The 14,530-nt window shown below is 44.4% G+C and overlaps 1 protein-coding gene across 1 annotated transcript in view; it reads left to right on the plus strand.

Moving 5' to 3' along the window:
* The first annotated feature begins 1,348 nt into the window (after window positions 1-1,348).
* SPRED2 (sprouty-related, EVH1 domain containing 2) overlaps window positions 1,349-14,530 on the plus strand; it is a 28,290-nt gene continuing 15,108 nt past the window's right edge. The window contains exons 1-3 of the mRNA XM_009325016.1: window positions 1,349-1,492; window positions 2,836-3,004; window positions 5,879-5,943. Coding sequence (XP_009323291.1) covers window positions 1,349-1,492; window positions 2,836-3,004; window positions 5,879-5,943 — 378 coding nt within the window. The remainder of the gene's footprint in view (window positions 1,493-2,835; window positions 3,005-5,878; window positions 5,944-14,530) is intronic.

Consider the following 14,530-nt stretch of genomic DNA (forward strand, 5'->3'; position numbering starts at 1 on the left):
GGATGATACCTGACATTTTGAAAGGCCTCCTCTTGGAGCTTTCTATGGGTTGAGTGAGCTCACCTGGTGGCCTGGAGATGGACAATTCCTGGGCAATTTTCTTTGTGTGTCCTTTTTCTTAGCCCCTGTTGATGTTCCCAGTTTTGCCCAGGTTTGAGTGCCCCGTGACACCTTTGCGGGCGCTGGTGGGTGTCTCGGTAGCTCTCCAGCTGACAGTGCCGTGGTTGTGCATGGTTGACATCTAATCATGCTGTGGTGACCTCCCTGTGAGGGTGTCACAGGGAGTCAGCCGTCAGCACTGTTGCTGAGCAGTCACTGGGTTAATCGATGTCTAACACATGATGGGTTGCACCAAGCCGGGACTCAGCAGCAGCATGAGGACAGAGAAGCTAATTTGGGTATTTCCCAGCAGCTATGGGGTGGGGACAACCTGTTTTAGCTTGGAGTCCGTTGCGTGTCCCATGCAAGGTGCACGGCTTTTGCTTACGTTGTGTAGTGGCCTTTCTGCTCCCAAATGACCCCCTCTCTGGTGATGTCCCCAGCAGATGCTGGAGGAACTGCTCTGTGGAAAGGGAGGAGGCCTGGGGGAGCAGAGCCTCCTGCTGTGAGGGCTTTTTTGACTCCTTGCGATGGGCACCTGGATTATCCCCACCTCTCAGGTGCTTCCAGAATAGCTTCTTGTGAGGTTATCATGTGTCGCCTTTGAAAGCCCCTTGAAATGCTGGTGGAACTGTTTTAGGGACATGGTGTGGTCCTGATGACCTGAGCCGAGATGGTTCCCGTCTCCTTCCATAGCAGCTGGAGCCACACTTGTTTTTTTTCCCATAAGGCTGTCCCAGTTGTGGAGGAATTTGAGTGTGGTCTTCCAAAGCCCACTTCACTAGTTTGATCACAAAAACCTTAAAACACTTTGTTCATGGGTTATTTGAGCTTCACACATTCTTCCAACACTTTGGAGACCTGATGTCCCAATGCATCCCCTGTGGGTGGTGGCCTTGGAGTGCTGCCTGGCTCACGCCGCTCTCTTGGTCCCTGTGCCCAGCTGAAGAGGATCCAGGACCATGTGTTGTTTCATCTGTATGTTGATATCTGGAAACCCAATGGGTTCATTCCTTGCTGTTTGATGGGTCTCTTTCCTATGGTGGCTTGAGTGGTCAAGGCCATCCATCACAGATGAGGACTTCCATCCTGGGCAGAAACTCTGTGTTGGGGCCAGACCAGTGCTGTCTAAATACCGCCCTCAAGAAAAACGCTCTGATGAGACTGTGTGATGCTCACAAAAGGTTTTGTTTTTTTGTTTTGTTACCATTGCAGTGACAGCTATATTGTGCGAGTCAAAGCTGTGGTTATGACCCGAGATGACTCCAGTGGGGGATGGTTGCCGCAAGAAGGAGGCGGTCTCAGTAAAGTTGGCGTCTGCAAGGTCACGTACCCGGAGGGCAATGGAAGAAGTGGATTTCTAATCCATGGTGAAAGGCAGAAAGACAAACTGGTAATAGACCCTAATTCAACTTTTGTCTGTTCTTATAATGAGAATTATCCCAAATCTATTGCTATTGTATTCTTGTGCAAGTTTTTTTAAAACATAAAAAACAGGCATGTGCAAATAGTACCAGATTGGACAAAACAAACCCATCTTCATCTAGAATTGCTATCTTTTGCTATCTAGGTTGGCGTGCTGCCACCTGGAAGGAGCAGGTAAATTTTGGACATCCATGTGCAAAGACCCTCTTTGATGACTGAAAAAGGGCCTGTGTTTGGTTTTTTTTTTTTTCTAAGATCTAGTAGGGGTAAGTGAGAAGTGAATTGAAGTGTAAAGAACCCATGAAGCCAGTCACATTGCACTGAGTAATGCAGTACAAGCCTTTAAAACGGCCATGAATTATTTATGCTGTGTGCCGCTCAAGGTTTGAATGAGCAGAGTGAGAATATGAAGACAAGTTGTCTCTTATGAATTGATGCACTCGGTTTCTCCTGGTAGCTGTTTATCTAAAAAGAAGCTCTCGTCCTTCCCCGCACAAACCAAATTAATAAAGCCTTTTCCCTATTTTCAGGGTCCATTTTAGATGTTAGAGTTTGTTACCTCGTTTCTACATATATGATTCTCCTGAAATTCGCTCCTGTGAAGAGATGGGCTAGCTTAAAAATATGCTCCCTGCACAGGCTCTGCGAACTCACTGTTTAGGGAAAAAAAAATGCATTATTTGAGTCAGAAATGATCTTGCTTTCAAAAAGACTGGCATTTTAAAGCTGTTTCAAGTACAGTTTGTCTTTTGCAATACTATTTTCCTTAGGATGCTTTTTTTGACACTATTTTGGAGCCATGCTTATGGTTTTGGGGGACGGGGTAAGACTTGCAAGCCATTTCGGTTCTCCCTGAGCATCACCCTAGAGATGATTTTTGGCACAACAAAGCTTGAGATGAGTGCCTGGCTGCGGGTGAGGGAGGAAAAAAAGTGAGGGGAGTGTTACAGCACCTCCTAAATCTGTTGGTGAATAAAATTTCTGTTGAGCAAAATTACTGAGGGAAGAGCTTCTCCCTCCACCTGAGCCCCCACCAGCTGTAACCTGTGCCATGCTGGGTCTGGTCCGAAATAGGTTCCTGGGGTAGGGAGCAAGCACCTACTCAAAGCACAAGCAAAAGATGAATGTGCAATGGTTATGAGAATAATTACAGTGTCTGGTGTTTATTATTCATCATTTGGTAGGGAAGGATGTTCCCCTACGCAAGGCATGACTTGGCTTGCTTTTGGGTCTGGGCTGAGATGGTGCCAGCTGTGTCCTTGGGGTGGGAAAAGTGACTTTGCTCCTTTTTTGGGGCTCGCGCCCTCCCAGGTGGTGCTGGAGTGCTTTGTGAAGAAGGACCTCGTGTACACGAAGGCAAACCCCACCTTCCACCACTGGAAAGTCGACAACAGAAAGTTCGGGCTCACTTTTCAAAGCCCCGCCGACGCTCGAGCCTTCGACAGAGGAGTGAGGAAAGCCATTGAGGACCTCATAGAAGGTACCACGGCGCATGGTGGTGGCCACTTCGAGCCTTGGAAGAGTGGGGAAGGGGGTTTGAGTCATGGAGCTGGGAAGAGGGATGGGTTTAAAATCAGTTCTTGGGCTTGGACCATCTCTTGCGCACGTGTCTGAGTGTACCTGGGTGCTTACCCTGCGCTGAGCAAGCCCCAGCTTACTTTTAAGAATTGAGTTTTCTCATCCCTTAAGGAGAGAAGGGATTTCAGTCCAAGTATTCTTCCAATCCTATCTGGTCTAGTCTGTCCACACTTCCCCCCTTAATAATCGAGTCTGTTATTACTGCTTTTTTTGATAGGCTTGGGTTTCACGCTAGCGATGGCAACTCAAACAGCCCAGGCTCTTCTTTATATGCAGCCGAATCTCGTCTTACTGAGTCTTTGTTAAATCATAGTATGAATTCCTGCCTGGAGTTGAATAAAACTTTGTTTTGTTTCTGGGTTTTTTTTGCAGTAATTAGTTTTGTCTGTGTCCTCTTAGTTGAATGGTAGTTCTTGAAGACTTTGTTGTGTTTTTGGGTTTTTTTAGTTCTGTAAAAAATGTGTTTGAATTGCCTGTGCTTTGAAGTTGTCATAAATTTTTCCTTTTCACATTTCATTGCAATCAGGCAATCATAATACAGCTATAATTCAATAGTACTTTATTTTAATGAAATCTGAGTCTTCATGGGGGTTTTTGCTTGATTTTTTAATTATTTTTATTTTTTAACCATGCCACTTTATGTAGGGACTTGGTGGTCCAAAGCCTTTCTCCTTCTCACCTGGTGTAACCGGGATATTTTTATATACAGATGGTATTATTTTTTGGGGATACTAGCTCAAATATATATCTACAGATGTGTATTCTTTTTGAGGACATTACCTCCATAAGAGAGCTTAACAGTCTGGATGCCCTGTCCTTGCTTTAACATGGACATGGTAGATATTGGGAGAGAATTAATCCCCCAGGGCTCTTTCCTGGTAAATACTGTTGAGGTATTTACCAGGAAGAGGAAGGATCTTCTCAGCTAGTTATTCATTTGCTTTTTCCTGTGCCATTAATCTGAAGAAGTTACAGCTAGGCCATCCGCTTTCTTCTTCTTGCTTTCTAAAACTGGGAAGCATTTTGAGTCATAAAAGTGATGTTTTATGTAAGTGGCATGGGATTGTGCAAAGTTCAAGGAGATGATAACTCAGCTGTATTGAGTAGTATTTTAGAGATGCCAGTATGTGGCAACTCCTGTTCTGCTCTTTCTGATCCATTTTACAGTTGAGGTATTTAGAATCAAGTTCTGCTGTATCTCAGATACTTCAAAATCAGCAAATCTATATTTATCCCATTAACAGCACAGACTGATCCTCATGAATGTGTTCCTCCTTAACTTCCAAATAAGGCTTTCTGAATGAAAAACAGTAACTGGCTCGTGCTCACGCAGTGTTGGGCAGTGGATTTCATTTATCGTTCATTTTTTGTTCATGTAGTTGATCAAATTTAGCAGGTAACGTTAAGCACAACAAACTATGTGCATTCAGAACTTCGCTTCATGAAATTGCTGCTTTATTATTAATACTTAACCGATAGTTTGTTCCCTGTAGAACAGAAGTACAGAAGTTTTGTGCACAAGTATAAGAATCCTGTGCAGCTCTGTAGAGCGTCTGGACTTTTTACTTTTAAAGCTAATGTAGCAAATGGCGCAAATGTTTTCACGTTACTTAGTGTTTTAAGTGGGCTTTCACACTTGGCTCTGCACATCTTCGTGATGATGCAACTGAGAGCAGCCAAAGCTGGTGCAGATAGCATTATATAAAACACGTTATTTTTAAAAATTTCCAGAATGAAGGTGGTACAAATCGTTCAACAGTTTTAGTTAGGGATGTGATGTGGCCCTAATTCAGTATAACAGTGGCCTTACATTAAAAAAAAAATGCCTTTGACTTGGGGTTTCTCCCCCCATCAGAGCATCTTGCTGCACCCACCCTCCTTGGCAGCCTCATGGGGGGCAAAACCAGCCAGGAAGGCGGTCCGGGATCCTTGGCGGGGGGTACGGAGAGGGGTTGCCCCCTTTTAGCCACGGCATAAATTTACTGCCAGGTCCAGCGACGGCGTGTGCCACCCTCCCCGCTGCCCTTCTGCAATGTGGGAGCTGACCAGGCTCTCGAGCGGCTCCGGAGGGGGACACCAGCGGGGTGGGGAAAGAGGTTGGAAGAAGATATTTTTTTAATATGATTTCCCACTTTTCCAGACAATTGCCGTGTAATTAATGAGAAGTGCACCCCAGTATTTTGCTCCTGTCTATGGTTTTATACATTTCAGCTCTTTTCAAATACTTCGCTTACGTGGGGAAAGGTGGTTCTCTGAGAAACAGCTGATAACAGAGAAGACCTTTACAATATGTAAAAACTTCTGAAATTAGAAGAAGAAAAAAACCCAATCTTAACTCTTCATTGTTGAAGTGAGGTATATTTTTTTTAAATAAAAACTCATTTTCCCCCCAGATTTAGGGAATACGTGAAGAATAACTTATATAGTTTCTTGACAGCTGAGGATTTAGTCTCAAGCACTGATTAGTACGTAGCTTTACCGTTCTTCAGAAATGAAAGTCTTCTGTAAATGGAAATGGTAACTGCTATTTTTAACATAGTTGATTAGCATTGGCACCCATGCGGTTGCGTGTCAAGAAACACTTTCAGATTTTATCTTTCTAACCCAGCTACCAGTAGATGGGTTTTTCTTCCTTAATTTGAGCCACTCTTTACAGATCTACAACATACAAACTTGTGAAAGTTTGTGAAAATCCAAATGTTTACCAGCCTGATAAAAAAAAAAAAAGTTGCATAGAAATGTCATGTGTTTAAAAAGCCGTTTATTTTTTTTCTAGGGTCTACGACTTCCTCGTCAACGCTTCACAATGAGGCCGAGGTTGGCGATGATGATGTCTTCACTGTAAGTACATCTCACCCGAGGTCGTTCTCCTTTACGCTCTGGTTTACATGGTCAGGTTGGAAAGGGTTTTTCTTTTTATGCCTCAGGATTGGCTTCCAGCCAACATCGTGTTTGGTCAGTGGGTGTGTTTTATTTGATGGAAGTATGTCCTCTCCAGAAGGTAAAGCCTTGGGTTTATTTTGGCCTCCTGTCGCCACGTGAAAAGCATGGCAGAGCAGACATTGTCAGGGCTAGAAGTGAGCGAATAATAACTCTCAAATTTCGTATGCCTTGGTCTGAGTGGTGTGCACACCTCTTAATACCTCCCTCTCTGTCCTTAAGAAGCTTCCCACAAGCTAGAGTAGATGGCTGCTACTCAGGTGCATACTCACGGAAATGAGACTTTTGAATTGCAATTGTTAAAAAGCCAACTTTAAAGGTGTTTAGCCTATGCATGAAATGTAGTAAGTTCAAACAAGTGTTTTTCAGCTGGAGGAAGGCACAGTAGCATGCCATCTACCTAACCAGTGGTGACTGAAGTAGGAGTGAGTTGCTCGTATTTAATTTGTGGTAATGTCTAAAATGTGTTCTGGAGCTTTTCTGAAACAGAAGCTGCTACTGTCCCCGCTACACTTGCACACTTTAAAAGAGAGAAAAAAAAAAAGTTATGTCGGATGAAATTGTAATCTGATCATGGATATTCCATGGGCTGAAAACAAGACGCTCACAACGAATACTTTGTCTATTAAATTTATTTGCTCAGCTCCGATCGCGAACCCCCACGCACACGTGTACGTGTGTTAGTTATATTATAAATGCCCTCCTTGTCCCACGGCACAGGTGGGGACTGGATGGCGGGAGGGTGGAAGGTGGGACGTCAGCACAGCAGCAGCAAACTCAATTAAAGTCATCTTTGGGATGCTTCCCTGCATCTTTAGGGTGAATGAGGGAAAACTGAGGACCGGCATCAAGCCGTTTGCAAACGGGCACCGGGAAGCACCCGAAGCTGAAAGGTGGTTTTGAGGGTGATGTTTCACCGGTATGGGACCAGGGCAGGTTCCCTGCCGCGTTTTGACCAGATCCTCCCGACGGCTGGCATGTTGTCTGCATCTGTCCTTTTGTCACGGCTCCGGGAGACAAACAACAGCAGGCAGGGTTAAAAGGTGACTTCCTGCGCTCCGCAGCAAAACTGTCATTAGCAGCTGCTTCCCAACTACCTGCCAGAAGTGATTTATAGGCACTGGGGTGGGATGGGACGGGACGGGACGGGGGGGAGGCATCCCTGGAGCCAGAGCGGTTTACCAATTTGTGCTGTTTTGTCCCCAAATTCGACGGGTGAGCTGTGCTCTGCTGGGGCTGGATGTCGCACTGGACTTGCTTGCAGCTCTTCTGTGCTCGTTGGAAAGCGGACGACCGTTGAAATGTGCCTTGGGCGGGCATGTGCCGCTCTCACTGGGTTGGATGTGGAAATACTCAGTGTTAAAGCAATGAAAAGTAGCCGGTGGAAATAGGAAAGGATATTTTTGCTAAAATCCAACTGGCTGACATTTAGGGACCTGGGAGCGCTCCTGTATTTCTCCACAATCTCGATCTTGTGGTTGAGTGTTGATTTTTAAACTCATAGGGTGCTTTTTACTGGGAGGAAGAAGTTGTCGCCTTTAAGTAGGTGTTGCTTTACTTTGGGAAAGTTGGATGAATGGTGCTCCAGCTGCATCAAAATCACTCAGACTCCCTCATGCGAAGTGAAGAGCCAAAACTGTGAGAGATTTTCCCCCCTGCTTGACCCTGGGGAGGTGACAGATAACCCCCCCACTGTGCAGATATTTATGGGTAGGATGCTCGGTGGAGAAGGAGGAGCAAGCTACTCGATAGCATTAGCAAGGAGGGAAACCTCAGCTGCAGTTGGCAGCTTGTTGGGATCCAGGGGGACGTTCACACCGGGGTTGTGCCCTGCCTGGCCGCTCTCGCCACGTGTTGCGTGATCTGCAGAGTAGTGAGAGGAACTACACCGATGGTGGTAGCTCGTGTGGTGCTGTTGGTCAGGCTGTCACGTCGGGGCGGGTGTGTTGTCGTACTCCAAAAATCAGGCTTTGGAAGCATCTTTTTCCCGAATATTTCTTCTTTGCTTTCCCAGGATGAAGTCTCTTCTTTTCCTGCAGTCCTTAAGCTCTTTGAATCTCTCAACTTCCCATTTATCTGGTAGGTGATGGTGGGGTATGAAGTCTGCATAAGCCAGAAATAACAGACTGAAGCATGGAGGGGGTTTAGACTGAAAGAAATGGATAGGCCTGTGATATGTTTTATTTTTACCCTTCTGTTTCGGTCTTTCTTTGCACTTCTTTTTGACTTGCGTGTCATAGTCCATTTGGTCATCCTTGCACACAAAACTTCTTTACAACTTTCCTGTAAACTCTTCCCCAGCCACAGAAGTGGATTTTTTGGCTTTGGGGGTTTTTTGCTCTGTTTTAAAGAGAAAGTACATTTGTTCTTCTTTTTTATTTCCTAAGGTAGTTATTAAAATCTTCACAGTCCTCCCCCTCTCCCACACATGCATGAATAAACTTAACTGCGTGCGGCAGAATTTTCAAAAGCATCTGCATGATTGAGTCATTTAATCAGTCATTTACCCATCTCTGAAAATCCCAGCCATCGCTGCTGCGCTGCTGCCTCAAATATTTGGCCCGAGGTCCTGCCCCTCCTTGAAGATGTTTCAATCTGTTCAACCACAGCGGTCCAAAACTTCACATTTCTTACGCTGCTTTACAGATGGCCACCCCAGCTTTATCTTGCACATCAGCACTGATGTTTGCACCAATGTAATGGTACCGGCTTTAAAACAACCACCCTCGTTACATATAAGCACTGACTCTGATACGGCTGTTGGATATTGATTGACACAGGGCTTTTATACTGTCCCCGATCCTCTTAGCTTCAATACCGCTCCGTGGGATGATGACTTCGTGCATATTTTTGTGTGTGCAACTCGTACATCATACATTTTGTTTATTCGTCAGCCAGCACACAACCCTTCTGGGCATCCAGCAAGTTATTTTTCATGGGGAAGAGAAGGTTCGCCCCAGAGGTAGAGCTCTCCCTGAGGTTATGATCTTGTGTGGCTTAATGGAGGATCATTTTCTTGTACCGGAAGGTGGGATTTTTTTGTTTTTTAAGGGGGTGAATTATCTGCAGCTGTGGCTGCATGAGCATTTGCTTGGGAAGCATCGCTGGTGTCAGTAGCCTTATCTCTTCCCATCACTGTAACTTGCGGTGCCAAGACGATAACTTGGGCAGCATACCTTGCCCCATCCCTACGGCGTATGCTCCCCATCCATCGTTCTGAAGCATGGGTTGTATCTTTAAAAAGAGGACTTTGCCATCTAATAATTTTCCTGTGGATTAGACCTACAGCAACTAGATGAACTGATACAAACCCCTGTTCTGAAATTCATACCTGACAGGGCAGAAAGCAAAAGTATGTAGAAATAAATGTCACTGATTTGAGGGGAAAAATGTTTATTTCTAAAATGAAATCTCCATTTAGAAGTTTTAACAATATGTAGTTGTGTTTCTTTAATTCCAGATCCTCAGTAGAGCCCATAAATGTTTTCCATATGTTAGCAAATAAATTTCTCCTGTCTTGTACATTATAAATCGTCCTCTCAAGAGATGCAATCTGAGTAAGACTAGCCATCCGTTCTGTCTCCGTTGGGGGAAACATTGTCATTGCAACGGTCTGAGACTGTTCTGTTTGTCTTCATCCATCCAGCCTGCATCTTCAGCCTTCTTTAATTAACATTCATTTCAGAAATAACGTTTAATAAGGACTGAATATATTCTGTAGTTCCTCAGCCACGGAATTTGCCATATAATTGAGTTCTTGTCCAAAATTTTTTCCTTAATCTACACTTTTACTTTCAATTACAGATAATAATCCCACATGACCATGAAGTGAAAAATGTGAATTGAGTCCAAGGAAAGAAAGGTCAATGTCTTCCAGAGTCTGCAGAGTGCCTGAAATGGTCTCTTTTAGCAACCCATCTGAAAAAGCAGAGGTGTTTGTTCCGAAACCTTATGACCGGTTCAGCTGAAACACCGCTCGTGTTTTTCAGATAACTCCGCAGCCTTGTGCCTGCTTTAGTGCTAAAGAAAAGACACCCACTGGCAGGAAGAGCAACAGCTCTCATGTCAGTTCTGGTTTGTGAACCTAAAAATGACTTCAGTCCCCTTCTGGGTTAGTGGGAACGTAAAGGAGAGAACAACAAAACTCAACCTTACTAAGTTTGATATGCATGTTACAATCATAGCTGTTTCATGTAATCAGTAATAATTTTAAAAAATCCTAGTTTTTGTGCAAAGTGAGACTTGTGGAATTTTGCAGGTAGAGCAGGCATGATCTAGAGGTGCATGGCTGAGCTACAGGGTTGCATTTCAAGACACTAGACTCGATCCGTCGCTTCTCTTGCTGACTCCTGGCTAAAAGCTTGTTTACCTTGGCCCCCCAACTACAAGATGAGGAAAATATTCTCCTGCTTCACTAAGGTGATATGGACAGATCTTGCTGCCACCACTGCTGCCACTTTTCTTCTCGGGCTTCCAGCAGAAGTCTTCAGACTCATGTTTACACCACAAAGTTGAGTGTTTGGAGCGATCCGGCATCCCTCATGCCTTTTTCTTAGCATGAACGTGTACTCCTGTGCTCAGGGATGTTCAAGTTAGGAAGTTTGTCATGTGGCTTGGACGCTGCTGACAGTCGTTTAAGAGACAGACACAATTACCCATTCTCCACCGTAGCGGTGCAGATTGTGGCAGATGTTAACATTACAGCCCTCCTTACATCTCTTCTGGTTCCTTAATTAAAAAAACAGATTTCTCCCTGCTGCCTTTCCATGAAACCTTTTCCCTACTTTCATCTCCCATGTGGGCCTCAAGCGTGTTACAGCCTCACTATTAAAATTTATAAGATTTATGTTAGTTAGATAAACACTAAATCTAATTTTTCTTGCTGGCTTGGTCGTTTCATGTTCAGATGGTTCTTTTAAAGAACGACTGGAGCTCTTTTTCTTTAAAGTAGATGTGTAGAAACCCAGTCCAATTACTTTGGAATGTATTTGTAAGTTGTGTGTGATGCTGGAGCACCTCTCATCCCACCCCTCCATGGAAAATGATGTTGCCGAGAGTAGAGAAGCACTGAGTTGCAAGATTTATTTCTTTCACGAGTTGCGCTCAGGGATTGAGGAGCCGCAAGAGCCTGCAATTTCCTCCTTCTTAAGGCTAAGCTAGAGTAACAGAAAGGAGAAATGCCTTTTGGAGGAGCAGAGCTCTGTACCGGGGTGGGGGGGTGCAGTGCTTAGGTTGTCACCACGAGCAAATCCACTTTGTTTGCTCTGTGAGGCTGAGCAAAGCGATAGGACTAGATAGCCTTACCTGTGTTATTCTTCCTGCTCAGCAGCCAGCTGTGCTGTGCATGTACGGCCGAAGGGTTCATTGCTGCTAGCCACATCCTCTTTATGTCTGGATTTTAGGCTTGCATTGTAAACCACAGCTATTCTAATTCAGATTTTAAAAGAAAAAAAAAGTACTTGCCAAGAAGAGAGAAATTCGCGCACAGAAACCAGGAGGCTCAAATCCCTCCCTCCAAAAAAAAAAAAAAAAAAGAAAAAAGCCTTTCCTGGCTTTGAGCAATGAACCGGACTAAGATTTATTCATATTTTTTATAGTTGGGTCTCTCAAGTTATACACAGAGTGCTCTGGGCATCCCCATCCTACACTTGAACAGTCAGTGCCACACCAACTTAGCAATCGCTCGTCATGTCTGAACACAGCTTTTGCTCTTCGCCCTTCAGTGCTGTGAAATCTGCCTTGATTTGTTCCAGCAGACTGACTACCAAGGTAGTCCCAGAGTCTGAAGTAATTGGTTTATCTGTAGTTTAACTGGTTTTTTTTCTTCCTCCCATTAATACCAGGGTATATCAGCTTCTCGGTGGAATTTTTCCTGCTTTTATGCCAGGGATCAGGAGGCAGGAAAGGTGCCACTAAAACAGTGAAAAGGTCCTGAATATCCAGCTGTTTTAAGGCTAGCTTCTTTTTATTCCTTTTTTTTTTGGCCTTTCTTCAGGTTAACTTTGCCTACAACAAATTCATGTCACTTAGTGGGAATGGATACCGATGCTTGAAGAGATTTTTCAGTAAGGAAAGTCAAGTGGAAAGTTTTTTCTCTGGCTGTCAGGCTTTTTTATAGTGTTGTGTTTCTCCCTTTCCTTCAGGACCTCCTGTTTCTTTTAAGCGATGCTGGAAATTAACCCATTTATTTTCTTACTCTTTCTACCACTACAAGCAAGCTAATTTAATAATTAAATTAGCACTCTGATAATTTAATATGATTGTCACTGAGATGGAGGTATCGCTGCTGTGATCTGGGGTGGCAGCTGCTCTTTTCTTTAAGTCCTTCAAAACTGTAGGGGCAATTACTATCTGCTTCAGCCTGTAGATTGTCCTTGCTCACTCGCAGGCTGTCGTCTGGGCAGAAGGAAATAGGAAAATTACTGTGGTGTGGAGGTACGCAGAACATAAAATCTGTTTATTCTTATGTATATAACAGATTCATGAGATGTAAATCAAGTGAAGAGCTAAGGGGAACTGATAGGAGAGAGAACTATGGGGTAGATTTGAAGTTTTATTTGCTTGCTTTAAAAGAAAGGAGGGTGAAGTAGAGGTCTTGCACAATTTATGTATTGCTTTATTGTATTTATCTTTTTTTTTTTTTTTTGCTTTCGGGTCAATCTCTGGTGGGCAAAGCAGGCTTTTCTTGCTACACTGAACTTCAGTTGCTTTGGCACTATTTCAGTCTAAGGCTTTAAAACAATAAAACCTTTTTTTTTTTTTTCTTTTTTAAACCAAACTGTATCGGTCTGGTTGTTTTACCACACAGAGTCTTCAAACTCCTGAGCCCCTGGCAAGGATGGGATCACCCAACCAGTACTGCAGCGCTTCCCTAGGGTCCGGCAGTTGCCACCGCGCTGGCAGGGAGATGATGGGAATGCGGTCGGAAATTTGGTGGGTCACAGGCACCCGTCTGCACTTTGTGGAGGAGGCAGAAAAGCGTTTGCTGTCACAAAACCAGACCCAAAGGAAAGGATGTGATTTCCACCACCACCACCATAGCCCATATACAGGGAGCGGTCCTTTGCTGTAGATACCAGCCTACTGAGAGCTTGGGGCGTTTGGGGTGTCTGTGTGAAGACAAGGCGAGGAGCATCTCTTGTTCGGTAACAAATTATTAAGCAGAAAATATCTGTATTGCTATCAGTTATTCCAAGCCTCGCTGTCACGTAGTTTTTATGTAGCTAATTATAGCAGTGACTTGGATGTGTCAAGCTACTTTGCTGAGGGTAAGCAATTTCTCTTGTCACAATGCTTCCGCTAAAGACTGGTTTTGTAGTGTATTTTCTGGCTCTGTACCGTTCCCACATACAAACACAGTTGGTCCTGCACTGGGATTGGGATATATCCTGCAGGAAACTGAAATATGATATTCTGCTGTGATGGAAGTTTCCTTATAGCTGTATCTTGCCAGAACTTGTAAGTGTTGTAATTTGTGCACCAGTTAAGTATTGGGTTTTGTTCAGTTTGCCCCAGCAGTTCAAATGAGATTTTTGTGAGGTTTTTAAGTAATCTTCAGATTACTGAAAGCCTGTTTTCTTGTAATACGCAGTCACCTGAGGCTTCAGGATGAGAAGGGTCACCAGCAAACCTGCCTGTAGGATTCCCTGCTGATGAATTTGTGATCTGCGTCCGTTGTAGCACCATTTCACGCTTGCAGCCAGCTAGCTGCATGTTTGTCCTCCGAAAAAATAATTTGGCTGTGTAGTAATGTACTTAAACTATGTGATGAGTTAAAGTGTGAAGCTGTTTATGAGCATGTTCCCTTTTAATTCATCTGGAGCTGAATGCTTTAGTGCATTTGTGTGCTTAAGGCACAAATGTGTCAGAAACAAAACATAGCCAAGATGAAATTGCCCTTTCTTAATGTACAGTAAAACGGAGGGGGAAGAGATTTTTTTCTTTTTTTACTTTTTTTTTAAAGGATTATTTTTTTAACATGGATCAGCTTACTAGTTGGACTTAGCGCATGGCCCCGCAGGCAACAGCAGCAGCCCAGTTAAAGGGGGGATGCAGGGGGGTGAGCATCCAGAGGAGGAGCCCGAATTGCTGGCTGCCGACAAAGCCATCCCTGGGACCCCTTGCTGCAGGTGGGCTTTGCTGTTCCTCCCCAAAAGCAGCCACCGTGGCCCTTGCTATTTCCCTTGCATAGCTCTGATCCCTCGCCCTCAGCCAGGAGGAGCGTTTGTAAGTACAACTTGTCTTTTCCGTGTTTGCAGCGCGGCAGTTTTGCCTACCTCGGCTCGTCAACGGAGCTTCGCAGACTGGGTTTGTGGCCTTCTCTCGTTTTGGGCTTGCTTTTGTTCAGCTGTGGTTCCCCAGACATTTCTTCAGCGTTATGTAAGGGGGACCTGATTTAATTGAGGCAAGACGCCTGTGAAAAGCAAGTTACTTTCCAGCCAGCCCGGTTCCCCCCACCTTGCTTCTGCAGCCCAGCCGTGCCAAGAGC

Source organism: Pygoscelis adeliae, unplaced genomic scaffold (assembly GCF_000699105.1).
Source record: "Pygoscelis adeliae isolate BGI_AS28 unplaced genomic scaffold, ASM69910v1 Scaffold46, whole genome shotgun sequence".
Taxonomy (NCBI): Eukaryota; Metazoa; Chordata; class Aves; order Sphenisciformes; family Spheniscidae; genus Pygoscelis; species Pygoscelis adeliae.